Source organism: Phyllostomus hastatus, unplaced genomic scaffold, assembly GCF_019186645.2.
Source record: "Phyllostomus hastatus isolate PE091 unplaced genomic scaffold, TTU_PhHast_1.1 phas_contig_64, whole genome shotgun sequence".
NCBI classification, from domain to species: Eukaryota; Metazoa; Chordata; class Mammalia; order Chiroptera; family Phyllostomidae; genus Phyllostomus; species Phyllostomus hastatus.
This window is the reverse complement of record NW_025333928.1, coordinates 925,054-950,344: the sequence shown is the minus strand read 5'-3', so window position 1 is coordinate 950,344 and position 25,291 is coordinate 925,054. Positions and strand designations below refer to the sequence as shown.

The window sequence follows — 25,291 nt, the reverse complement described above, 5'->3', positions numbered from 1 at the left end:
CTGATTCTATAGAAGCAAGCACATGCTTTAGGCAGGGGAGGCAGTTTCCAGAGATAAGGGCTGGGGGCATTCTATTTCCATGCTTTCCTTCCCCATGTGTGGTGATGAGAAATGCACTAGCAGGACAGAAACCCCAAAGGAGAGCCTCTCACAGGGGATGGTCAGATTGGTCTTGTTTACCCCAGTGGTCTGAAAGGATGGGGGGAGGGAAGGCAAGGACAGGACACAGAAGAGACTAGGTCCTCAAGAATAATCAGAAGGTTTATTAAAACAGCTCAGACACATTGGCTTATGCAGAGGTCAGTTTGCCCTCACCAAACGCTAAACTTTTTCATTTTCTTTAAAAGGTTAAAGGCTTATGGGTTGTTTTATAGAAAAAAAAGTAATATTAGAATGTAGGCAAGAGGATCCATCCTCACATAGACATTCCATGCTTTCAAGTTAAGACTTTGCTTTGAATCATTAGTGATTATGCTGGCCAAACAGTGCAGAAAACATGGTGCTTTGAATGGCCAAGTAGTTTGAAATGCCAAAGAACCAAGGAATGACTTGTTAAGAACAAATGGAAATCATGACAGAAACAATGAGCTTGAAGAGTCAAACCATTTTCATGGAACTTTCAGAACATCAAGTTAAAATGTACACCACTCCTTCCAAAAGCAGCAAGAAAGCCCCAGATGGTCCACTCCACCCTGGAACTTTCACTACATCAATGTAAAAGCCCAAGAACTCACTGCACATTAGCAGCAGGGTCATCATCCCAGAGGCCACCCCTGGAATACCCTGCCATGTGACACTATCTGGGAAAATGTGCTATGGTGCCTGCCTTCCAGTCTGCCAACCCAGGAGTTTTAAGCTGGTGGCCTCATTTAAGCCTTTGAAATGAATGGGGATAAAATTGGGAGAGGGCTTGGAAGAGCGCTGGTAAGTGCCTTAAGAGGGAGAAATGATCAAAGGAAGAAGACACTGCTGCCTCAAGCCAGAGTGTTGCTTAGTAACATGAGGGAGGGAAGTGTCTTGCTTTCCCTTCCAAACACTAGTCCAGAGAGGTCACCAGTTTCTAAATGTGAAGGACACCAACTCACAGGCAACATCTCCTCTTTGGCACATGATAGTGTCCCTCCACCACTATTGGTTGTAAGGCTTGCCCCATGATTTGATTAGGCCTCTCCTTGGAATCATACTCACAACCTTCTGAACTGCTCCTGACACCCCCTGAAATGTGCAGGCTGGTGGGAAAACCCCCATGGTCTTCCTCAATGAAACCTCCAAGAGGCCACCAGGGGTTGAGGAAGGGTGATGCTGGCACACTGGCTGTGAACTTGGCTCTATTCTACCCTCCAAGGATGAAACAGTCTTCTTGGCCATATATTTGAGTGAGCCTAATACTATTTGTAATTAGCTTTGCTTTAGTTTGTAGGGATTAAGGTTGGTTGGGTATTGGGGTGGGGGGCGGGTAGGGAGGACAGTCAGTGTTAGCTTTTCAGTTCAGCAGTGTTCACATTTACACAAAATCACCTTGTCTAGGATTTCCAAATCTGACTGCAAGGCAGCCTTATTCGGCTACTATTACTGATTTTTCCCTCAAGAAAGACACATCCAGGAAATAAAATCGGTAAGAGTTCTCTGGAACTTTGTCTTTTACCAGAAGTGTCTTCCAGTGTAACTTGGTGGAGCAGTTGGGATCTGGAAACAAGGATAACACTCTAAGAACTCTGTGCTGTACAAAGTCAGTATCAGAACCAACACGTTAACAATGTGCCAAAGATCAGTACCTGGCTATTTCAGGGACTAGAGTTCCCAAGAGAAGCAGCAGCCACTATGTATTATGTCACGACATTCTTAGTTAGAAACCCACTTTACTTTCTAAGTTCAGGGTGTTTTCATGTCTTGAAGGTATCAGGAGGGCTTAAGAGTGACTAATGGGGCCACTTTCTAACCATAATTATAACACAGGTGGGTAAATGCCTTGAGTTAGGCCTATCTTGGCACCCAATGATGAATCAGTCCAATGGATTGCAGGGGAGCTTCAGAATGCAAATTTGTGAGTATTTTTGCCTTTGAATCTGTTCTATACCCATGGAAATCAATGCCTAACACAGCATTCACAAGGCTAGGAAAACCCAAGTTCCCTCTAGAGATCATAGACTGTTTCTGGCTTACATCAAAAATGAAAGAAGCTCAGGCGGAGTAAAGGGCATATAACAGAAAAAATGGAAATCCAATTTACACGTGTAAACTGGTCCATGCATTGTCAGAAAGAAGCACACAGCAATGGTTGGAAATTAAATGTGGGAATAAGAGTGCGTCTTTGGATTGCTGGAGAAGCAAATTGATGTCATTCTCACAGGCAAAACACAAACAGTGACAATTCTGCTGATGTCTGTTTGGCGTCAGCTAGTAAACCTGCTTTTGTGCACATGGGAGACAAATGACAATTACTTCAATTTCTCAAGACAATTCTTAGGGAGTGGGAGCGGGGCAACCTGGTACCCAGCTGGGGCACAGAGATAGAGGGAGGACTAAAAGGGGGCCCTAAACTAGATTGGATGCCAGCAAAATCGGCCAGAGACTCATAATTCTGAGCTTTTCCTAAAAGTCACCTCCCAGGCAGAGTGGAGGATACTGTCTATAATGAAGCCAGAGAATTCACTGGGTAAAAGAGCTCAAAAGTGCTGACCCTTCCAAATGAATCTACAGGTCATACACTAAGTACAGGTGGATGTTCCATGTATGGAGAAAGGTGTAAAAGAAAAGTGGAAGCCTTGCATGCATTCTAGCTACAAGGTGTCTACTTAAGCCACTGTCTCTGCAGGCCTGTCAACAGCCTCTGCAGAGCAGTGTGTCCCTGTTGAAGCTACTCCCTACCCACACACACTGACCTTTCATAGGCTTTCTGACAAAACATCACTGCTTAATACTTACAGTCCCTCCATTGAGCACAACCGCCATCTCAGTTGGCTGATACACATTGCTTCTAAACGGAGCACTGGGTCTGTTTCCTAAACTGCCATTGCGAAATCCTGCTGTCCGGAGAGCTGAGGGAGGGAGGGAAAAGCAACACACACACACACACAAAAAGACAACTTTGTTTTCTTCCCCTGTATCAATACCATGCTCTGGGCACACATTTCCCCCTCTCTCCTCCCCTATGTCACAAGCCTGATTCCAAACAAAAGTAACAAAGGGACTTTGTTCTCTGCCTCTCTTGGAGCCTACCCCATCTCAGTGGAGTTGGGAAGTCTGTAGAATCCAGGCTGCAGCCTGCTGGAGGTGGAGAGGGCTGGGCCTCTGCTCCTCTCTCCCCAGCTCCTGCAGGTCACAGGTGACAAAGAAGGAAGCACCTCTGCATTCCCCAGAAGCTCTCCTCTGAGAAAAGACCTCCTCACTACAGGATACCATTCATGTCAAGTTCAACATCACGCTGTTCAATGCTGTTCACTATTTCTGGATACACACAGACATAGGAAAGAACATGGACATCAAGGTACACTTCATGGGAAAGTGATGTGGAAGTACTCCAACCAGTATGGTTCTTTCTGAATAGAAAAAAAAGGGAGGTCTGAAACAAAGCGAGAAAAACATACAGGCACCTTTTACCTCTGAAAGGTGGGTGACCTGGGTTTCATTTGTTTTGTACTTTATTTATAGGTCCCCCTTTTTATACTTTCCTCTTTCTTTTTAAAGATAAACCTAATTACACCAAAAGACATGACGGAAACTTAAATGCATGTGGCTAAGTGAAAGAAGCAAGTCTGTAAAACCTACATACTATATGATTCCCAGTATAATATTCTGGAAAAGGCAAAACTAGAGAGACAGTAAACGATTAATGATTGCTAGGGGTTGAGGGGTGGTGATGAATTGGTGTAATGCAGGGTAATTTTAAACAGTGAAACTATTCTGCATAACTATAATGGTAGATACATGATATTATGCATTTGTCCAAACCGACAGAACTGTGGATAGTGCTCTATAAAATTTACGTTAGGGGCTTTGGTTGATAATGATGTATCAATATTGATTCACTAACTGCAACACTAATGTAACAAATACAAGTTGTTAATAACAGAAAAACCATGGGAGGGGCTTGTGACAACTCCCTATACTCAATTTTTCTATAAACCTAAAACTGCTCTTTAAAAAAGTCTATTAAAAATAGTGGAGAAAGTACTATTTAAAAATCAAGAAAAAAGTCCCTCTCAGTTATGCAATGGCATCTTCATTATCTTCATTTTCACTGAAGGCACTAATCTTGCTGTTAAGAAAAGCCTCTCTTAAAAGTCTTCCCTAAAGGGAGTCATCTTTCTGACTAAAAAAGTAGCAAGAGAGCTTGGGATTTTCACAAATTCCTTGGAGCAGGGATCAAAATCACCTTGCTAATATAGTTAACCTTCACAGATTGCCAAACAGGACCCAGGCACTGAGAGAATATATATATATATATATAAAATATATATATTATATATATTATATTATATATAATATGCATATGAATAGATATAATATGCATGTGTATGCATGCATGCATATGCATATTAACATACGTATTAACATTTCATTTTCATAGCACAATAGGTACTTTTATTATATCTACTTTACCTGGGGCACAGAGAGATTAATTTGCCCAAGGTCACATAGCTGCTAAGTGGCAGAACCAGCATTTGAACTCAAGCAGACAATCTATATTCATAAATATCACGCTATAGTGACTCCAAATACCATGTTTTTAACCACCGTACTCAGTTAGAAGCAACTCGAATTTAAGTGGCTTAGGGACAGCTCAGCCCAGACTGGACCACAGAAACTGTGGCTGGGAAGGGAATACATATTCTCAACAGGGGTGTCCAAGCTTTTGGTGTCTCTGGACCACAATGGAAGAAGAAGAGTTGTCTTGGACCACACATTAAATACATTGTGACACGTAATCACACACACAAAAAAATCTCATAAGGTTTTTTGTGTTGGGCTGCATTCATAGCCATGCTGGGCCACATGCAGCCCACAAGCTGTAGGTTGGACACCCCTGTGTAAGACATACTTATGAAAACCCTTTTGTTTTAGCATCTCCAAACCTTCAATAGCCCCTTAAGTATGTGCTCAGCAAGGAGGTACCCTTCCTGGAAGGTGGAGAAGGGGGTGCTGGGACACAGTAGGGGACAAAGGAGACCATCCATGGACTCTTACAAGTCTCAATTCCTATCCTAGACCTGCTTGAAGAGAGGGAAGACCAAACAGCACAGCTTTCCTTATAATGCAGAGACCCAGCCAGCTGTAGTTGGGAGAATCTGGCTCCAAAAGATTCTCAACTCTACTGTCCAGCTGTGGGGTGTCTTGGCCAGAGAATGAGCCTCTATAGTGGCTATTTGTACTTCTCTGGTAAACATCCCTTTCACACTCTAGCTCCCTGAGTGTTGGCTACAGTTGCCTTCTCCCCCACCCCACCCCCACTCCCAGGTGTGCATGTGATTTATACCTAGCCAATCAGGACATTAAATCTTCCCAGCCATGCTAATTGGTTCAGGGAAGGGCCATCAGGTCAATCAGAGTTAACTCTGGGACTTTTGCTCAAACATTCTAGGAAATGTTCTGTGCAGCCTAGAGCTGTGGGCTGCCAGGATGCTAACAGAATTAAGAAGATGGAGAAAGACCAAATCTTGTCATCTTGAGCTTCCTGGATATAACCATTCCTGAAGCTTGATACCTAGTATTGTTGTTGCTGTTGTTTTGCTTTGCTTAAGCTGATTTAAATCAGATTTCCATTACTTGCAACTTCAAGAATTCCAGCTAACAGCCATTTTGACCTGGGGCCACTTGGAAAGGCATGCAGGGCCCACCCATGAGAGGGTCCCCATAGGAATCAAAGATCATAGGTTGCATGCCAGCCTTCCCCTGTCTAGAATCTGCAAGTGAGGCTAAATTGGCCCTGGCCCCAAAGCCAACTCAGGGCCTTCCACTGGGAAGCTAAGGGTAAGAGTTTAAATAGTCCTTGGCCCTAATGAGATCTAGGAGCCCAAATCCCCTAACAGAAGAAAGAACTCTTCTTTCCATCTCCTTTGAAAGATGAGCATTTAATGTGCCTTGTTAACGCCTTTGAAAATGTGATCTGATGTGTTACATCCTTCAATGTATTTTAATCCATTTACTCACATACCTCATGCCTTGCTGATTCTTATTAGTAAGCAGCAGGCTGGTGAAGTCATATGTATCAGGGGTCTCACTGGGGGGAAGGGAATAAGGAAGGAAAGACTGCTGGGGCCTGGCTGAGCCATAGGCCAGCCTGGGTAATGGACTTCCCACCTCTTCAAGAGTCAGGGCAAACTTTCAAGGGAAGAGAGCCTGAAAGTCTGGCTAGTTAAAATGCAAGAAAAACAGGGCCACTGAAGCTCCTGAGCAAGGCCCTTGATGGGGCCGTTTATTAAAATGTAAGCTGGTTGAGATAAGCACCACAGATGAATAGCTATTCTCACTGTGGCAAGACAGAGTGATCAGGCATTCCCCAGCTAGCAAAGCAAGGGCTTCTAGAACAAGGGCAGTTCCTAGCCAGGATGCCAATTTAGCCTCACTATGAGCTTTCTGAGGGAACTAACTGCTGGAGCCTGCCCTGTTTGGCCCTATGTAAATTTTGGTGGATTACAAATTTGGAATGATGCAAACTAGGGCTATTTTAAAAAGTCTGAGAACATTCAAGATTGGTGAAGAAGTAGAGACAATAAGGCTCTTTATTGATTAAAGGGGGACAGTAAATTAGCCCACCATTCTGAAGGGCTGTCTTGCAGTATATATCATGATTTAAAGGTGCAGAATCTTTGGTGCATCTTTAGGTGCAGTCTAGGACTTTTTTTTCCTTCATGGAGTTAACTGATCAATGGCACAGAGATGAATGGATTAGAAGGTTGATTGCAACAAACTGATGGTTGCCATATGGGAGCATGTTGGATGACTGGGTGAAAAAGGGAAAGGGATTAAGGAGTAGAGATTGGTAGTTATAGAATAGTCATGGGGATGTAATGTACAGTGTAGCAAATAGAGTCAATAATATTGTAATAACTATGTATATTGCCAGGCGAGTACTGGACTTATCATCAGGGGTGATCAATTCATAAATTATATAAATGTCAAACCACTGGATTGTACACCAGAAACTAATATAATATTGAATGTGAACTGCAAATGAAAAATTTTTTAAATGAAAGAAAAAGCTGGAAACAAGTGGAATACTTGCCAGCTGAAGATCAGAAAATTAATTACGGTGCCTAATGGAAAGCTCTGCATCTTGATAAGGACACTAAAGCTCTGTAGTCACTAACTTGGAAAGGCCTCAGCCATGATACTGATTTAAGCAAACACATTGCACACCACCCAGTGGTTTCAACCTGCTTACATTTAGAATCACTTAAAGAGCTTTAAAAATACCTAAACCCAAAGGAGACTTACTCAGAATAAGGAGTCAGGCACTGGTAATTTTTTCAAGCTGCTCAAGTAATTCTTACATGCAGCTAGGTTAAGAATGGCTCTATGGGATTGTCATATGTGGTGTGTGTGTGTGTGTGTGTGTGTGTGTGTGTGTGTGTGTGTGAGAGAGAGACAGAGAGAGAGAAGAGATTGTATATGTATGCATTCATGTTGAGATGTCTGGCAAGATGGGAGAAAACAGTCGTCAGTAACTGTCTTTGGGCAAGGGTATTCTGAGCACTTTTTATTATTCTTGCTGAAACTTCTACAAGGTTATTATTGATCTTTTGACATCAGGAAGGAATATTAAAGCTATTTTTGTTTTGGAAAAGAGAGGGAAAAGAAAGTACTACAAGACAAGTACTTGGCATTGGTACATATCAGGGTGTGAAACAGGGGTAGAGGCACCTTTGGAAACCCACTACCCTGAGCCAGCCCTGGCACTGCTGGTACCACCCTGAATCTCAGTTCCCTTTGATCTCTGGATTTTATGCGGATTAGACACATTTGATGTATTTTCATAGGAAAGGATGCATGTAACAGGAGCCAGAAAATCAGCTTTCTCCTTCCCTGCTTTGTTGTACACTTACAGTGTTGAGTTGAACAAGTTGCCTCAGTTTCCTGCTCTATAAAATGGGACTGATAACCACCATCTTCTCAATGCACAGAGTCATCCTGATGCATCAGTGAGATTAGGGACACCAATGTGCTTTAAAAAGAGTAATTCTGTGGCAGAGTGGTCAAGCATGTGGGCTCTGAAGCCAGCACACCTGGGTTCACACCTCAGCTCTGCCTTGGTTTCCTATCTGTAGCATGGACTTCCTTGGGTTATTAAAGGCATCAAATAAGATTAACCACTGAAATGCACAGAAGGGTACTTGGTCCATAATAAGCATGCAGTAGAGGTTAGCTATCGTTACTTTTGAAGAACTTAATACTTGGATAGTTCTAGCATCCCCATTTCACTGCAAGGAAAATAGACCATCAAGTTCTTAACTTTCTGGAGGTAACAAAGAACTGAAAAAGTGACAGACTAATTAGATAGTGAATGGGAAAAAATTACATCCATTTCAGGTAATCCCATTGCCATTGAGTCCCAGGGGAGTCCACAGGGCTCAGACGAAAAGGAGCTTGTTTCAGGAGGAGCCAAGTAAGAGGTGCCTCCCCTAGGACACCACCTAGGGGAGGCACCACAAAGTGGCTAAGCTCCTAGCCTCTGCTCCTCACGTCCCCTGAGGGCCCTCTGGGCTCTCAGAGATAATCCTCACACTGACCTCCTAAATCAACCACATGCATCTGGTGTCAGGCCCCACTTTCAGGAGAACCAAACCAAGATGCACATTCAACATGCCAGGTACCGTGGGAACCACTAGGTATATTACATGCAGCATGTTACTTCTCACTACAGCTCCATGAGGGACATTCTGTCTGTTTTTTACAGATGAGAAAAACTGGAGCTTAGCAAAGTAAAGTAATTTACTCAAAGCCACATACCTAGGAAGTGGCCAGACACAGTATCTGAACCCAGACATCTGACTTGAGGGCTCAAATTCATATACTCTTGGTGCCAGAGGTAAGGGAGAGGACACAAGCATTGTCCCTCAGCATCTAGCACATGGGCTACAAATGCAAACACTTCCAGGGAGCCAGACAATTAATGTTAACATGTTAGAGTAGTTGGGCCAAGGAAAATAGGGAGTGGTGGGGAGTGTAGTAAACAAAAAGTGGATTCCCATCTAAAGAGGCAACTATAATGTGGTGAGGGGTAAGAGGCAGGGCCTTCCAGCCAACTCCAGACAGTTGTTGCTACCTGGGAATGGTGGCCATGCATTGTTAGATCCAACTTTTCAAAAGAAGCCAGAAACTTGGATTTTTATATTAAACTAGTTGGCACTTTATAGGAAAAATTCTAAATAAAAACCAATTTCTGGGCCAGTTTCCACACAGGGGTGAACTGTTCACACAGTGTTTGTGAACTCTGATCTGCCAGTACTGCCCCCTGGGCCACCTAGTACCACTGGAAAGAAGAGAGTCCTTTTAGGATAAAAGGACTCAGAACCTAACCCAACAGGCAGCCACCACTATACCTGCATTGTGTTCATCCATGGAGAAGGCTTTGTTCTCCATGTAGGTTCGCGGTAGCTGCACATCCTCATCAAAGGCCGTCTCCTGCATCCTTGGCTGGGACGTGTCAAAGTAGTTAGGGGTGTTTTCCTGAGGGGAGGGCAGGATAGTACAGTGGATTTCAGGAATGGAGTGAAAGATGATGAACACCCAGCCACTGGCCACCAGTGTGATGGCCAAGGTGGGGTCATCCCAGGCATCTGCTTGCCGCAGCTCCGAATTGCCAAAGAGGTACATGGTCATCCAGGCCACCCAGATGAGCACAGAGAAAAAGGCTGTGAGGAGGATGCAGGCTCCATTCTGCTTCCACTTCTTGAACTTGCCGCACAGCGTGAAAAGGGCCAGTCCCAGGGCGCCCACAAGCAGTACCATGTCGTAAATGAGGGCCATAGTGAAGTCCATTGGCTCATAAGCGCAGGCCGGCTTCGAGTCACGCAGCACAGTCAGCACCAGCCACTCTACAGCAATGATGACTTGAACCAGTGTCAGGCACAGCGCCCCACCCACCAGATGCCAGCCGGAGGGGCTCCTGCCCTGCCGCACTAGGTTCCGAACACGCCAGGCCTGGCTCAGCAGGCAGGAGAAACAGAGTGCAAAGAGAATGCCCCAGAGGAAACGCCGAACTGAGCAGATAGTCTCATTCTCCCGGATGATGAAGGCAAAGGTCAGCCCGAAGAGGCCCAGGGTCCCTAGGAGAAATAGGAAGTGGAGACCCAGAGGGTCCTTCTTCTCCTTATCCTTGATGAATGGTAGCCGCACCAGGAGGATGAGCATCAAAAGCAGTGTGATCAGGGCACCAGCCCCTGCCACCGCCTCTACCACGATGCCCCAGATGGTGTCCAGGTCACACAGTGACACATACTGAGGGAGGAGGTCCAGTCCACAGCCCCGGGAAGTGCTGGAGTTTTCAGAAGCCCCAGAGGCAATCATGAAGAGCAGGAGGAAGGCAAGCGCTTGCTGGGTTCTCATCTTTCTCTCTGACAGCATGAACATTCCAGAAAACTTGGGGGAGGTGGGGGAAAAAGATCAGTTCATCATAAGACACACTCTCCTCATTTCTTCTCCACCTCATTTCAAACCTGCTAGCCCATATGATGCCTTTGGACACGTAGGAAAAGGCACCATTTGTCTTGGCAGCACTGCCAATCATGGCAGTGGGGATAGGGTGGTAAATGGATTTTGACTCCTATATACACCCTTGGCCAGGCCCAGTAAACAACCATGAATCACTAGTGGATGGAGGAGAGGCTGAAAGGGATACTCATTTTCTCTAAATACCCTTTCATATTCTTTGATTTTGAGGCCATATCTGACCTCTTCAAAAATAAGGGAGTAAAATGAAACTTTAAAGAGATAGTCACAGGCCAGGACTGAGCTGGGACAATGGCATGCATCACCATTTCAATCTCTCAGTGGTAACAGCTAACACTTAGCAAGATTCATTCTAGGCCAGGCACTCAACACATTCAGTCCTTACACTGGTGACAAAAAGCCTTCAGGTTAGGATATTAACCCAAGGTCACACAACCCAGTCCCTAGAAGACTCCCAGCATTTCAAATATGGTACTGTGTACCCAAAATGAACTGTCTTCCTGGGTTCCATCCTGAGTTTTCACACATTTTATCCCCCCTCCAAAGCTTTCCCAAGAATCCACCCTTTTACTCCATGCCAGGTTATCTCTCCTAGGGATGCCGCAGGATGCTCCTTGGCACTCTCTGGCCCCCATGCAAGCTGGAGTCCACACAGCAGTCATGATGACAGCCTTAACCCATGTCTCCTCACCCTTCTGGTTCCCTCTGCTTGATGCTCCTGACCCCTACCATGGAATTCTGGTCCTCCCCCTGCTGGTCTTAGCTCTAACATCAAGCACTCAGACTTGGGACAAGATCACACTCCTATTCATCTTAATCAGAGCCTCTTCTCTATTTCTTAGTCTAATCATCTGTCATCTTTGTCTTGTTTACTTTGTTTCTACTGTCCTTCCCTTCTGTCCTCTCTTCCTGTCTTCATGGCTAGCTGTCTGTCTTGCCATTAGCATAAACAGGGTTTCTCAACCTTGAAACTGCTGACATTTAGCACCTGATCATTTGTTGTGGCAGAGCTGTCCTGGGCACTGTAGGATGTTTAGCAGCCTCACTGGCCTCCATCCACTAGATGTCCAAAACAACACACCTTCCCTAATTGTGACAACCCAAAAGATCTGTAGACACTGCCAAATGTTCCCTGGGGGCGCAGAATCACTAGATAAGCACCACTGGTGTAGACTCAAACACTAGCACAGTGCTGGCACAAAATAGATGCTTAATAAAAACTAAAGTCACCAGGACTCCTTCCTCACCCACCATCATTACTCCTTGTTTGTGAAGGAAGCTTCATCTCCAGAAAGCCCTGGCTTGTACAGCTTTGCTCTATTCCCATTTTCTAGGCATTTCCATCGAATTCACTGCTTTTGTTCCACCCATATGTGAGCCTATAACCAGCCAGTGGGTCCCTAGGGCTTTCCTAAGCAAATGCAGTATTGACCACCATTCTTTGATCCTTTAGAGGATCCTGTGAATACTTCCAATCCTGCCTTGACCATGAGACCATTGACTGGATTAAATTACTGATGACTTTGACGAGAAGTTTGGTGTTGCAGGGACTGTCACCTTTGCCTATAGATGACAGAAGGCAGGCTAGCAAGGGATGACACCTGGCAAGAGATGTTCTAATACAAGATCCTGCTCAGGTAAATTAGGGGTGAGGAGGCACCCTAGATGTTGGCGATCTGGCCCACCATCCAGCCACTATTTGTGGGCCTGCCACATAGGTCACTGGAGTGCTGCCTCAGCTACTTAGGCTTTGTCTATACACTTCCTGTGTAGTTACTTAATTAACTGACTCACTGAATCCTTGAAATCAACTTATTTAAAAGAAAACAACACATTGAAATACATGTATCTTGAAGTGTTAAATTGCTTGTTAATGTAACTCAGGTTGCATATCCCCACTGTCACCCTTTGGAAAAATATTGTCTTAGTAAGAGCTGGTTATCACAAGGTCTTATAAACATGCTGGAAATGAAAATTTAAGAACTGGTTATGCCAGAACTAAATGTCATTCTGCCCCCAGACATAGTAGAGGGGTCCTGCACTTGAGTTCCCCCAGACATCTCATCAATGATGAACACAATTAAGAGACTTTTCAATAAGTAACAACAGGACACATACCATGTAGCCTCTCTAGGTCACAAGGCAGCCAGACTCACCACCAATGTGGCTGGGAGGATGAAGAGTAGGAATGTGCTTCTGTAGTCTTGAACCCCAACCCTTTCTCCACATATCCTCTAGGTCAGTTGTTTCCAACCAGGGGTGATTTTGACCCCCAGCAACATTTGGCCATGTCTAGGGACATTTTGGTTTTCAACACTGAAGAAGGGGCTACAACTCATATCTACTAGGTAGAGGACAGCGATGCTGTTAAACCCTACGATGCATGAGATGCACCCCACCCCCACCAACCATAACAAAGAATTGTCTGGCCCCAAATGTCAATAGTTCCAAGGCTAAGAAAGGCAGAGGCCACTTGATGCCAGAGTTGAAAGGGAAAATGGTAGGTAACCAGAGAGGACTCTCAGCCCCAGGCCTGCATCTCATGTCCTTTCCTTGCAAGAATTTGGCCTTCCTTAGCTGCCTCCATTCTTGACATCTCCTTTCTCCAGGCCTGGCCAAAAATCAGGACTTGGTTTCCCCAAATCCTCTACCTTTCTAATTTGTCTTCCAACCCCACCAAGAAGCCAATGGGATGATGAAGAGAGCAAGATAGCAACCAAGCTTCTGAGCTTGAACAGCACACTGGTGGTCCAGGTCTCCCACTCCTGGCTCCCACTCCTTTCTGACATGGTAAATTGATACCCCCTTGATTTCTGCTTTCATTCCAGAGGGTCTCTTTTCAGGACAGTTGTTGTCCAGCATCCATTCCTCCCATTTATGAAAAGAACTCCAGATTTTCCCTTGGAAAGCCACATTAAGCCCTAGTTCCGAGCACCTGACCCAGGCCTGGCCATTCAGAAAATTTATGCCACCCTTTGGTTACACTGATTGATTCATGGATAGGCACGTAGTCTTAAGATATTTGCTAGAATTAACTGGAAAGAAGTCTTCTAAGCTAAAAAGACATAGGCCTGGAGCTGGAGAGGACCTATTTACCATCATAGGAAGAGAACCTGTTCCAGAATAAAGATGACCCAAAGGGATCATTTGTACTATGGCCAAATGATAGAGTCTTAATATATTAAATGGCTGGATTCAGCTATTCCTGAAGCCAGGTATCCTGGTATTTGCAGTTCTAGTAGCCAGTTAACTTCCCTTTTATGGATTAAGCCAGTTTGAGCTGGGTTTGTGTTACTTGCCAACAGAGAAGTTCTATTATTCCTTCAACATCATGTGACCCCCTTTTCCCATGAAGTCCTCTGTACACAATATCTAGGCAGTCAGAGACTTTAGTATGGTCCAGCTGTCTCAGATGAGTCTTTATCACTGCCAAGGATGCCCATGAGGTGACAGCCACCCCACTTACTCTATAGAACAATGTCCAGGATAATCAGGAGGAGGGCTACATATTGCCTCACAGAATTAAGCAGGGTTCAGCTTATTTAGGATTTCTGGGGGGTTCAGAATTTATCTGCAGTTTTCTATTGTTGTCATAGTGCCAGTGACAATAATCGTTAACTCATCATCCTTAACTACGCTCCAGGAACTCTTTTACACACTTCACATATCAGTGCCTTTATAATCTGCACAAGGACACTATGAAACGAGTACCTTTACTATCTCCATATTACAGGAAATAAAACAGGGAGATCAGCTGGCTTGTCCAAGTTCACACAGCCAGAAAGCAGTAGAGCCAAGAGACAAACAATTGTACTATTGTTGCTGAGCTATTACTCCAGACCAGGGTTCTAAAAATGTCACCTGGTGAGCCCTTTCCTGGCCAGTCTATCTGAATTAGTTTCTCCTCACCCCCATTAGGCTCTGTGCAAGTACACTTGATCTTTGTCACATGTGCCACAATTTTCAATTATTTTATTTTACTACTCTGTTCTCCAACCACCACCCCAAGGCCCTTGTGTGTCCTGTTCTGTGTGTATTCCCCAGTGCCTGGCACATGTGCAAGGCTCATGACCCAAATGAATGAATTGCCAGATATGATCTCCAACCCTAACATCACCAACAGAGCAGGTGTTCTCATTCCCATCTTATAGAGAAAGGGACTGAGGTGTTTAAGTCAAAGTTTCACCCTTGGAAAGGTAACAGCAGCAGCATCATCCAGGAACTTGTTAGAATGCTAGGGCACACTGAGGTCAGGGGAGCTTGGACACATGTAGCAGGGATGCCAGGACGCCCACCTAAGATCAGACAGGTGGTACCCACTCTCTGGAAATCCCATTCTGCTGCACTGGCCAACTGAGCAACTCTCCAAGAACTCTGAACAATGCAGATTAGAGGTTTCAAGTCAGCCACCAGGGAAAGTTGATTGGGACAGGATGAATATATAGCAATAAACTTGTGGGATGGAAGCATACAGCTCCTCAAAAGGAGAAATTAATAAATGTGAACAAATGTGTAAGACTCGGTTCACATACTAATTACTTTAGCTGTAGCCAGGCTCCCAGAAATGTGACTCATTCAGATGCTCTTACATATACTGCATTTTTTCTCTTTCTTCCTCTCTCTATATCTCTCTTCCTCCCTCCTTCCCTCCCTCCCTTCATCTCTCCCTCCCTGAAGAAGGGCCACACCTACAACAGGTAGTATCTGAGAGCTGGGACAGCAGGGGCTCGAAAGAGTGTAGGCAAGGGCAGTACTCCCTACATGAAGGCCACACGCAGGGCTGGTTTCCCCAGCCCCTTTCTTCAGTGATGCACCCAGCACTGTGATCTCTGAATGAGACTTTCCAATTTCAAGTCCCACCCTGCCCCTTGGTAGCAACTGATTTAACCTTTTATAACTATGTTTCCTCATCTGCAAATGGGGATGATAGCGGTACCCATGGAATAGGGCTGTTGTGAGAATTAAAAAAAATAATTAGAGTTTAGGACAATAGTTAAATAGGGTAAGCACTTATATAAAGTGTCTGTTAAATAAATAGAAAAGATTGGCAGATGCTCCCTCGTCTGAAGTGTAAACTTTCCTGACTGCTTCTTCAGGAGGGGTGGTTGCCATAGAGATAGAGTTGGAAGTGGGGTTCACCCAGGTGTTTGTCCACCACTGGTTTCCAGCCTCCCCAATGACACACCAAGCAAAGAGGTCCCTGAGGTGATGTGAAGGGAGATATATTTGGTGGAGGTCTGCCTTGGGAATCCTCAAACTCCCCTTGGTGGGAACCTCACTGCAAGGGTTATTTTCCCAAGGGAGGAGGACCCAAGGCCCAGCCTGGGTGCCCTGAAACTGGGTGTCCAATGAGGAGTCAGAGCCAGGACACTTAGAGACAAGACATGAGCCATTTTCTGGGAACCAACCACCCTACCTTCCTACCCAAGTATGTGAAAGGAGATGCAAGTTCTACAAAAATGCTCTGGAACACATCATTCTGATGAGCCTCACTTTGGCTGCTACCAGTAGGGATCCAAGGAGATCACTCACCCTCTACCGCCGTGTACCCTCTCACTGCTCAGCAAATCAGAGGCATCTCAAACCCACTTTCTCTAAAGATGGGGGAAGGCACTGGAACATGGGAAGGAAAGAAAAAATTAGCAGGTGAGGAAGGGCTCTAGTTCAGTACCCATAAAATAGCTGGCACAGAATTAACACTCCTAGGAGTCTCTTTGGGTGTGGGAGAGAAACCAAACAGAACTCTGTGACACTGGACATTACTTAACCTCTCTGACCCTGGTATCTTTGCCTGTAAATGAAGATAACCACAGTGCTGCCTTTGAAAGGCTGCTGTGACAAGTACATAAAAAGTATCCAACAAGGTGCCTGGCACGCAGAGTAGAGTGTTCCTGCTTATTAAAAAGACAGTCATGGTTCCCATAGTCATACTGGGAAAATGAAGGTAGAGGAGAGGTAGTTTGACCAGAGGCTTACTGGAATTTACAGGTCAAATTGGTACTAGAACCCATTCTCCAAATCCTGACCTCAAGGTATTTCTACTTCACCCTGGCTTGCCCACCCGTGTCTGGAGGCCTAGGAGGAGGCTGTGGAGCCAGCCTCCTCATGCACCCCAGCATTACATTCTGTCCTAGCCCACTCCCCTTAGCGCCACTGGTGCTTTTTCTGCTTGGGAAGGATTAAACTGTTAAAAGGTTTCCTGGCATTATAGAGCCTAATCTTACCTTGTTTTCCAAACAACATTATTTTATAATCTTCATTTCCTAATGCTGCCCAGACCACCAGTCTGTCTGGGGGCCTTTGGGTTTAATAATCCTCAAGAGTCAATAAATAGGGTTGACCCAACACCAGTTCTTTGCACACGAATATGCAAAGCAGCTCTGATCCAGTAAATAAAAGCAATCATTTAAATGCAAATTGCATCCTTGGCTGCTCAGTAGGGCTTGTCGGTTCCTCTTGGGTTGCAATTCTGACAAGAAAATATGACTAACTCAGAATCCTTAGGAAGCTTTGTGTGGAAGTGTTTGTGGGGCCCTACGCTCTGGGTGGGGGCTTCTTAGAGTAGCCAAGAACTGCTTAGAAGTGGGGAGTGGATTTTAAAATTGGAGCCAGTTGTTGAATACACTCACAGGGCTGATCAGGTGCAAAGTTGTCTCCCCACAGGCTGGCAAGCTGGTCAAGGACCCTAGGAGGCTCCTGGCACCCTGCTATACCTAGAGGCAGAATGAAAGAGAAGCTGCTCTCTGTGTTCTTGTCAAGGTTAGAGGAGTTTTTTAAAAATCAGATAGCACAGCTTCCCACTTAACACCCTGTAAGTGTTCACTGGCCCAAGGAGAATAAAACCTAAACTTCCCATGGGCCAAAAGATGGAAGTCTGGCTGATCCCTACAGTGCAGTCTTGCCTCCCACACACAAGCATCTCCTATGAGCTCCAGCCACAATGGCCTTTGTTCAGTTCCTCTAATTTCAGTCCCACCTCCAAGCCTTTGAATTTTCAGTGCTCTCTTCCCAGATCTCCCAGAGGCAGGGTCCCTCATCTTACAGGGTTCCACTAAAATGTCACTCCCTAGAACAGTATTCTCTTATATACACAAACCCTTGTCACTTTCTTTACAGCCTTCTGTTTGATTTTCCTGGTGGACCTTATCCTAAATGGAAGTTACATCTACTACATATTTACTTGTTTACTGTTTGTTTGCCAACCTCCCCAGAGCCTTGAGGGCAGGAGCTTGTTCATGTTATATACCGTAGTGTCCCAGACCCAGTTCTGTAGCTGGTGCACTTACTGAAATAACAAATTAATCAATGAAGCTTTTGGGCTTCTATTTCTAACAAGACTGCTTGTCTTGCTGTGCCCCAAATGGCAACTCTTCCTGTCTATCTTCTTCCCTTCTCAACTAAGCTGACCCCTTTTCAGAATTAAAGCAGGGAACGGCTAAGAAAGGTTCACTTCAGTCTAGAAACAAAACTAGCCCAGTGGAGGGCTTCCAGCCGACAGACACTGATTTGCACCCTATTTACATTCACCTGCATGTGGTTCAACTCAAAGTCTGGATCCCGCAACCCACTGAGGAAACTTCTAAATCTAGGCTCCTTGGCTGAAGTTCTGAGGCTTTTTTGCCAAGTTCCCTCGGATCCTAACTTCTCTAGTCTTTGTGAGGACACTCCATTTCCTCCCGGTCGTGCTCAAGTGCGCCCTACCCCCTCAAACTGGAGCAGTTGGGCAGCCAATGCAGCGTGTGGGCTGGCCCAACAGGGATGCTGCTGTCCACCACACTTCAGAGGCCTTTGTCCGAGCTTCAAGGAGCCGCCCCCTTAGTGAAAGGACAAGGTCTGCGTGTTTGCGTGTCGAAGGGGGGATGGGGGTGGGGGATGGGGTGGCTGGGCCTGGGTGCGACAGAGCAGGGGCTAGGGAATGTACCGAGCTGCACTGAGAAGGTCTGTTCCCCCACTGCCCAGTGATTAACCAGCTCCCGGCCCCCGGCCGAGGCGGGTGCGGGTGGAAGGGATTCCGAGATTGGAGCCTGCGTATCCCTAGCAGAGGGAACGTAGCACAGGACTAGCCCTTTCCCCCAGCCTGGCACGTACAGAAATGCCAACACCACCCCCCACCCCGCACCCTACCCCCACCATTGTATGCGGCTGCCCCTCTTTGGTCCTCCAGCCTCAAGTCTCAACTCAGTCTCTTTTCATCTGCAGTGTCGCCGCCTTGTCCCGTGCCTTGTCCCGTAGTGCAAAACCACGAACGGCTGCGAGCTTGGCCCCCAGCCCCTGCAGCAGGTGTGGCAGTTCACCCCCAAAGCCATGTCCTTGTGCCCCCACCCTGTCTGCCAAGTCTGTGGTCAGCCCCTACGGGCTTGCTACGCGGCCTCCGTACCTGCCCCAGACTCCCCTCACACGAAGAGTCACTCCGGCAAGGTTGGACTCCCTTATACTACCCCCAGCTGCCCTTTACTTGTGGTTGCCTGAAGACTCTCCTCAGAGGCTTGGATCTCTATCCTCCCACCCCACGCCAAAGGTCCCTAGTCTTCCCGTTCGTCCCAGCCCTGCTCTCTGCGGCTCCTCTCCCGCCCGAATGTGGTTCCTCGTATCTGGATCCCCATCTTCCCCAAGAGACTAACCCCTTGGGGGAATTAGAAAAGCACAAGAAGCAGACCCCCTAATCCGTCCAAGTCCACGCGGGAAAAGTTTCTAGAGTACCCGCAGCGCTTTCCACACCATCAGCATGGCTCTCACTCACCGAGACCTCCTTGGTCCGGTAGCCCTGATGTTTCCAATAGCCCTCCGGCGTGTCACATCTCTGCTGCGCTGTGGTGGCCCCCGCCCAGTGCGCACCCGCTCTGGCCTCAGAGCCTGACCCTCCTAACTTCTAAGGCTCGAAGCGCCCCCTGGCCGGGTGGAGCTGTTGCAGCAGCCGTGGCCCCTCCCCTCCTGCAGGTCCCACCCCTGAGACTCAGAGACCGGGTCCTTCCCTCCTGCCTTGCTAACTGCAGTGCACTGAACCCACCACCGATAGCCCTCACCCAGCTGCACAAGCTCCTCAGTCCTTTCCCGGAGGATCCCCTTCATTGTCACAAATTCGGGGACAAGCTCCCTCAGCGTTCTTAGTACACCATAAATAGTCCAGACATGTCCCCAGGTTGATGCAGTTACACTAACACATACGGAGGGATAGTCCCACGAGGGTCCTAGTGCAGAGCATTTACCCGGCCCATAGCACTCTCCAACGTGGATTACTAAACAGTAACTTCCTCACAGCAGCACCAGATCCAGAACGCAAAGGGGTTTCCACGGCGCACTTTACAGAGTCACCTTTGTGCCGGTATACTACCTTGTGCACCCTAGCCGCTCAGCGTCTTCTACGCAGGTCGAAACGCAGCCCTTTTCTGCCATGGTGCACTCCACTCCACCTACCCCAAACTCCAGTGCTCTTGTCATTTTGCTACACTGGGTCAACACCCACATCATATTCACATACCCACACGTGTGCACCTCTCTCGTGGATCCATAAGCAGAATCCCCAACACCAACGCCTCACACATCACCCACTTCCACACACGTCCACCGCTCTCCGGGGGGGCGGGGCGCACATACTCCCAGGCCCTGGTGCCACTGGCTTTGCTCTCCATAAACACTCTGTGCCCAGAGTGTTTGGGCAGAGCCAGGACACGCAACCACCTAGGGGCAGTGGGACAGGTTGGAAGTATCCAGGGCAGTATCGCACCTCGGCAAAGTCCACCTTGGCTCCTAGTCTGCCATACAATCCGAGGTGGGCATTGATCCCACTGGACTTGGGAGGTTTCATTCCACAGGCTGTTCCCACTGGGCTAGTTCCCCAGTCGACCTGTAGACCAGGTTCTTCAGGTCTCCCCTAAAAAAATCCCAGAACTTCATGACCCTTCCAGCTCCAGTTACTCAGGGTGAGACCCCCCTCACCCTATCCCATCCAGGCCTTACTGGACAGGACAAGGTGATGATCCCTGCTCCCCACCTCCCTGAGGTTGGGTTGGGGAATGGGGAGGCAGTAAGGTGGCAGAATGACACTGCTTTCTGGGGTAGTTTCCTGCCTTGATCTTTGGGGACCATGGACCTTTCCTCATTCCTTCCCTCAAGCCTGCCTTCAGCCAAGATGATTTTCTGCTGGTCAGCCCATGTCTGCATCCATGTGAATATTGTTATTTATAAGGAAAATGAAAGAAAGGGCAGAAAAATAATCCTGTTTTATTTACTGATATATGCTCTGTGCCCAAAACAGTGCCTTACAAACAGTGGGTGATCATTTAATTTTTTAAAAAGATTTTGTTTATTTATTTTTAGAGACAGGGGAAGGAAAGAGGAGGGAGAGAGAGGGAGAGAAACAGCTATCGGTTTCTTCTTGCACGGGTCCTGACTAGGGACCGAATTTGCAACCCAGCCATGTGCCCTGACCAGGAGACAAACCAGGAAACCTGTTACTTTGTGGGATGACTTCCAACCACTTGACCCACACCTGTCAAGGAGCTATCATTAAATGCTTGCAGGCAGATCCTCCTCAGTGTTCCCACCACACTGTGGAATTGGAAAGTGGATGGGCAGTTCCACCTGGTGGTACCTAATGGAGCTGACGCCGAGATCCTTTTCTTTCCCTTCAGGGCAAGTTCAATTTCTAAGCTTTAAATTCCTCATAGGCAAAGGGGAAGTAATTTTAGCAGATTGCATGCCTGTTAGGGCTGTTTTGAAGATGAAACACATAGTACAACTAAAGTGCTGCATGTAGAGTCCAGCATGTGAAAAGCCCTTAGTGTGGGTTGATTAATAGTATAGTTGTGCTTATATTCTTTTTCCTGGCTTATTTTATAGAGGGACCCAGACTGAGATGACCAGTTTAGCTTTGGGGGATGTTACTTTTGGTATCAAACAGTAAAAGTAGAGAGGGATATCAAGTGGCAGGTGCATCTTCTCACAAACAGGTTCAAGAACCCATCATACATAGGGTTCATCATCATCATCATCACCTATGTAGTGTTTACTGTGCATCAGGCAGAGCTCTAACTGTTTATTCTTCTTTGAATTATTTAATACTCCCAGAATGTTCTAGGTCACATATTGTACTATTATTCACTCCATGTTATGAACGGAGACACTGAGGACAAGAGGGATTAATTACTGGCCCACAATCATACAGCTGGCAAAGCTAGGATACAACCAAGGCTGTTTCTCTCATCTACACTAAACTAGTGTCACTTGCTACAAGATTAGATATCATCACAGACAAGCTTCATGTCCCAGGAGAACTCTTTTGGTCTCCAGCCTGGAGAGAACAGTTCTAGGAGGTGCCAGGAGGTATGTCAGGTCTTAAATGCTCTATGCACTTTGAGAGAATGAAAACTAGAGATTTCCTTTGTTCTATTCATCATCTGAAAATGGAGAAGGCATTGCCAGTTGCTTCTCACTGACAAGTGTTATGGATTATAACTAGATGTTTGGCTTCTTGTTTAGCTCTGTCTTCTGAGCTGGACTGTATCTCAGTGTACAAAGAACTCTGTAATAACTTTGTGCAATGATTGAAGGGTCCATATCTGTGCTGTCTCATATGGTAGCCACTTGCTGTATGTCACTAATGAGCACTTTATATGTGACTAGTATGACTGTGGAGCTGAACTTTCCGTTATTTTCCTTTAATTAATTTCAATTTAAATAGCCTCATGTGGCATGTGGCTAGTGGCTTCCCCTTTAAAGCATGTCTTTTAGTATCCAAATGATGCAGACTCCAGCCCTCTAGAGTCTGTGTGTTGTGGATGAGGTAAACAAATTCACACGGACTACTGACTTCTGTGGAGAAAAAGGGACGGCACGGTCACTCTCTCAAGAGGAGAGTGCACTGACCCTTGTCTGGACAGGCTTTTATTGCTTTCCAGTCGCATTACATCAAAGAAGGTTCTCATTATTTCTATATTTAGTTAAGTGATTACTTCTTACAGATAGCAAAAAAAGAGAAAAAAGTTGCAAATGCAAGGGAATGATAAAAATGATCTCTTTGTTTACATTTTGTCCTTGGGACATCTTAGCACAGACTTTAGGGAGTTGCTTCAGAGATATGCATTAAACATCTGCAGTCTTAACTCAGGGTGAGGGAGTTTTAGCAAAAGCAAGTCTCATAGCAGCCTGGGTACAATGCAGGCCTAATTCCCCATGGAAAAGCCAATCTGCACACCTGTGTGCCACCTCGCATTGATAGGTTTCTGGATCAATAATGGGTTACATCTGCCACTGCCATGCTGATCGGTTCCCTATATCCAAACCCTTAAGGAGGATCCTAATTTCTCTGCTAAGTGGATCATCTCCCAAATGAATGTGTTGCTCAGAGTTCCAGAGTTGCCGAAGTCCATTTCCATGGATTATCCTGCTTTACGTATGGCACTTCTCAGGTAGGTGTCCATATTTTGCTGTGATGAACTGAGGTTTAAGGAAGGTTGAGTGACTTTTCCAAGGTCTCACAGCTGGTAAACAGCAGAGGCAGGATGCAAACCTCTCCCGCTCATGCTCTTCCTACTTTATCCCATGGCATCATAGGTGAAATTTCTGGAAAAATCAATTTAATTTCATGAAAGAATGAATTTGAATGGTGGGGATGCAGGCAACTGATAGGATATTTTCAGTACCCATCCAATTGATCAGACTCTGAAGGTGTCACTAACACTTTTCCTGGGTGTGTGCCTGATCTTACTGTGGTTCATACATGGACAGGAGGTGGGTCCTGCTCTCAAAGAGCTCCATATAGGAGGCAGACTGTCTTGCTAGAGAGTGAGATATGGATAGCACAGGGCAAGTGGGAGGGCCTCCTACTTAATGGAGTCCTGGAAGCCCTTGCTTGGCAAGGCTGAGGAGGCACTTGAGTTTCTCAGACTCCAGCACTTGACTTTCACTCTCAGAGGAAATGGGGACACTTCAGAACAGTGGCATCTCTGGATACATCCTTGGAGTGAGCAGCCAGGAGTAAGCAAATACAAGATAGACTACTGCTACCGCTATATTATTTAAAAATATATTTTATTGATTATGCTATTAAAGTTGTCCCTTTTTTTCTCCCCTATATACCCCTCCACCCTGCACCCCTTCCACCAGCACTCACCCTCCCTTAGTTCACGTCCATGGGTTGCACATATAAGTTCTTTGGCTTCTCCATTTCCTATACTATTCTTAACCTCTCCTGTCTATTTTGTACCTACCATTTATGTTTCTTATTCCCTGTACCTTCCCCCCCACTCTCCCCCATCCGCATCCCCACTGATAACCCTTCATGTGATCTCTATTTCTGTGAATCTGTTCCTGTTCTAGTTGTTTGCTTAGTTCATTTTTGTTTTTGTTTTTTTTTTCAGGTTCAGTTGTTGATAGTGATAAGTTTGTTGTCATTTTACTGTTCATATTTTTTATCTTCTTTTTCAAGTCCCTTTAACATTTCATGTAATAATGGCTTGGTAATGCTGAACTCCTTTAACTTGACCTTATCTGGGAAGCACTTTATCTACCCTTCCATTCTAAATGATAGCTTTGCTGAATAGAGTAATCTTGGATGCAGGTACTTGCCTTTCATGACTTCGAATACTTTTTTCCAGCCCCTTCTTCCCTGCAAGGTTTCTTTTGAGAAATCAGCTGATAGCCTTATGAGAACTCCTTTGTAGGTAATGTCTCCTCTTCTCTTGCTACTTTTAAGATCTTCTCCTTATCTTTAATCTTGGGTAATGTGATTATGATGTGCTTTGATGTGTTCCTCTTTGGGTTCAACTTCTTTGGGACACTCTAAGCTTCTCGGACTTCCTGGAAGTCTATTTACTTTGCCAGACTAGGGAAGTTCTCCTTCATTATGTTTTCAAATCGGTTTTCAATTTCTTGCTCTTCGTCTTCTTCTGGCACCCCATGATAAAGATGTTGGAATAATTAAAGTTGTCCCGGAGGTTCCTAAGCCTCTCCTCAAGAATTTTTTGAATTCTTGTTTCTTCATTTTGTTCTGGTTGAATGTTTATTTCTTCCTTCTGCTCCAAACCATTGATTTGAGTCCTGGTGTCCTTCCGTCACTGTTGGTTTCTTGGACATTTTTTTTATTTCACTTTTCATGGCCTTCAGTTTTTACTCTATTTTGTGACCATACTCAAGCATTTCGTAGGCATCCTGATTACCAGTGTTTTGAACTCTGCATCTTATATGTTGGCTACCCCTTCATTGCTTAGTTCTATTTTTGGAGCTTTGATCTGTTCTTTCATTTGGGCCATATTTTTTTTTTTCTGTGCAGGCCTGTTATGTAGTAAGAGGCAGAGCCTTAGGTATTTGCCATGGTGGGGCAACCCACATTGCTACATTGTGGCTCTGTATGTGTGGGAGGGGTCCAAGAAGGAACAATGCTACTTGCTCAGCTCTCAGTTAATATTTCAGTCACTTTCTATACTACTCACAAACAAATTGGGTCCTTCTGGTGCTGGTTCCAGGGTAGGTGGTCTTATGTACATTCTAGGACCCTGTGGGTCTCTCCAGCCAACTCTCATATGAGGCTGGGAGTTTCTCCTGCCACCACAACTCCCACAGGTTTTTACAGTCAGAGGTTCTGAAGCTTTCTTTTCCTACACTGGATCCCTGGGTTGCACAG

The 25,291-nt window shown here is 45.7% G+C and overlaps 1 protein-coding gene across 5 annotated transcripts in view; it reads right to left on the bottom strand.

Moving 5' to 3' along the window:
• Nucleotides 1–19,534, bottom strand: part of GPRC5B (G protein-coupled receptor class C group 5 member B) — a 28,698-nt gene extending 9,164 nt beyond the window's left edge. Inside the window, exons 1-6 of one of the 5 annotated variants that reach the window (XM_045848870.1) lie at nt 19,412–19,534; nt 17,301–17,384; nt 16,204–16,284; nt 9,543–10,581; nt 2,926–3,038; nt 1,551–1,686 (exon numbers count right to left, since the gene is read on the bottom strand). In XM_045848870.1, coding sequence (XP_045704826.1) covers nt 1,642–1,686; nt 2,926–3,038; nt 9,543–10,572 — 1,188 coding nt within the window. In that variant the 5' untranslated portion in view covers nt 10,573–10,581; nt 16,204–16,284; nt 17,301–17,384; nt 19,412–19,534 and the 3' untranslated portion in view covers nt 1,551–1,641. Of the gene's footprint in view, nt 1–1,550; nt 1,687–2,925; nt 3,039–9,542; nt 10,582–16,203; nt 16,285–17,300; nt 17,385–19,411 lie in introns of those variants that run through there. The other 4 variants (XM_045848874.1, XM_045848872.1, XM_045848873.1 and 1 more) reach the window with 4 other exon arrangements.
• Nucleotides 19,535–25,291: the final 5,757 nt, after the last annotated feature.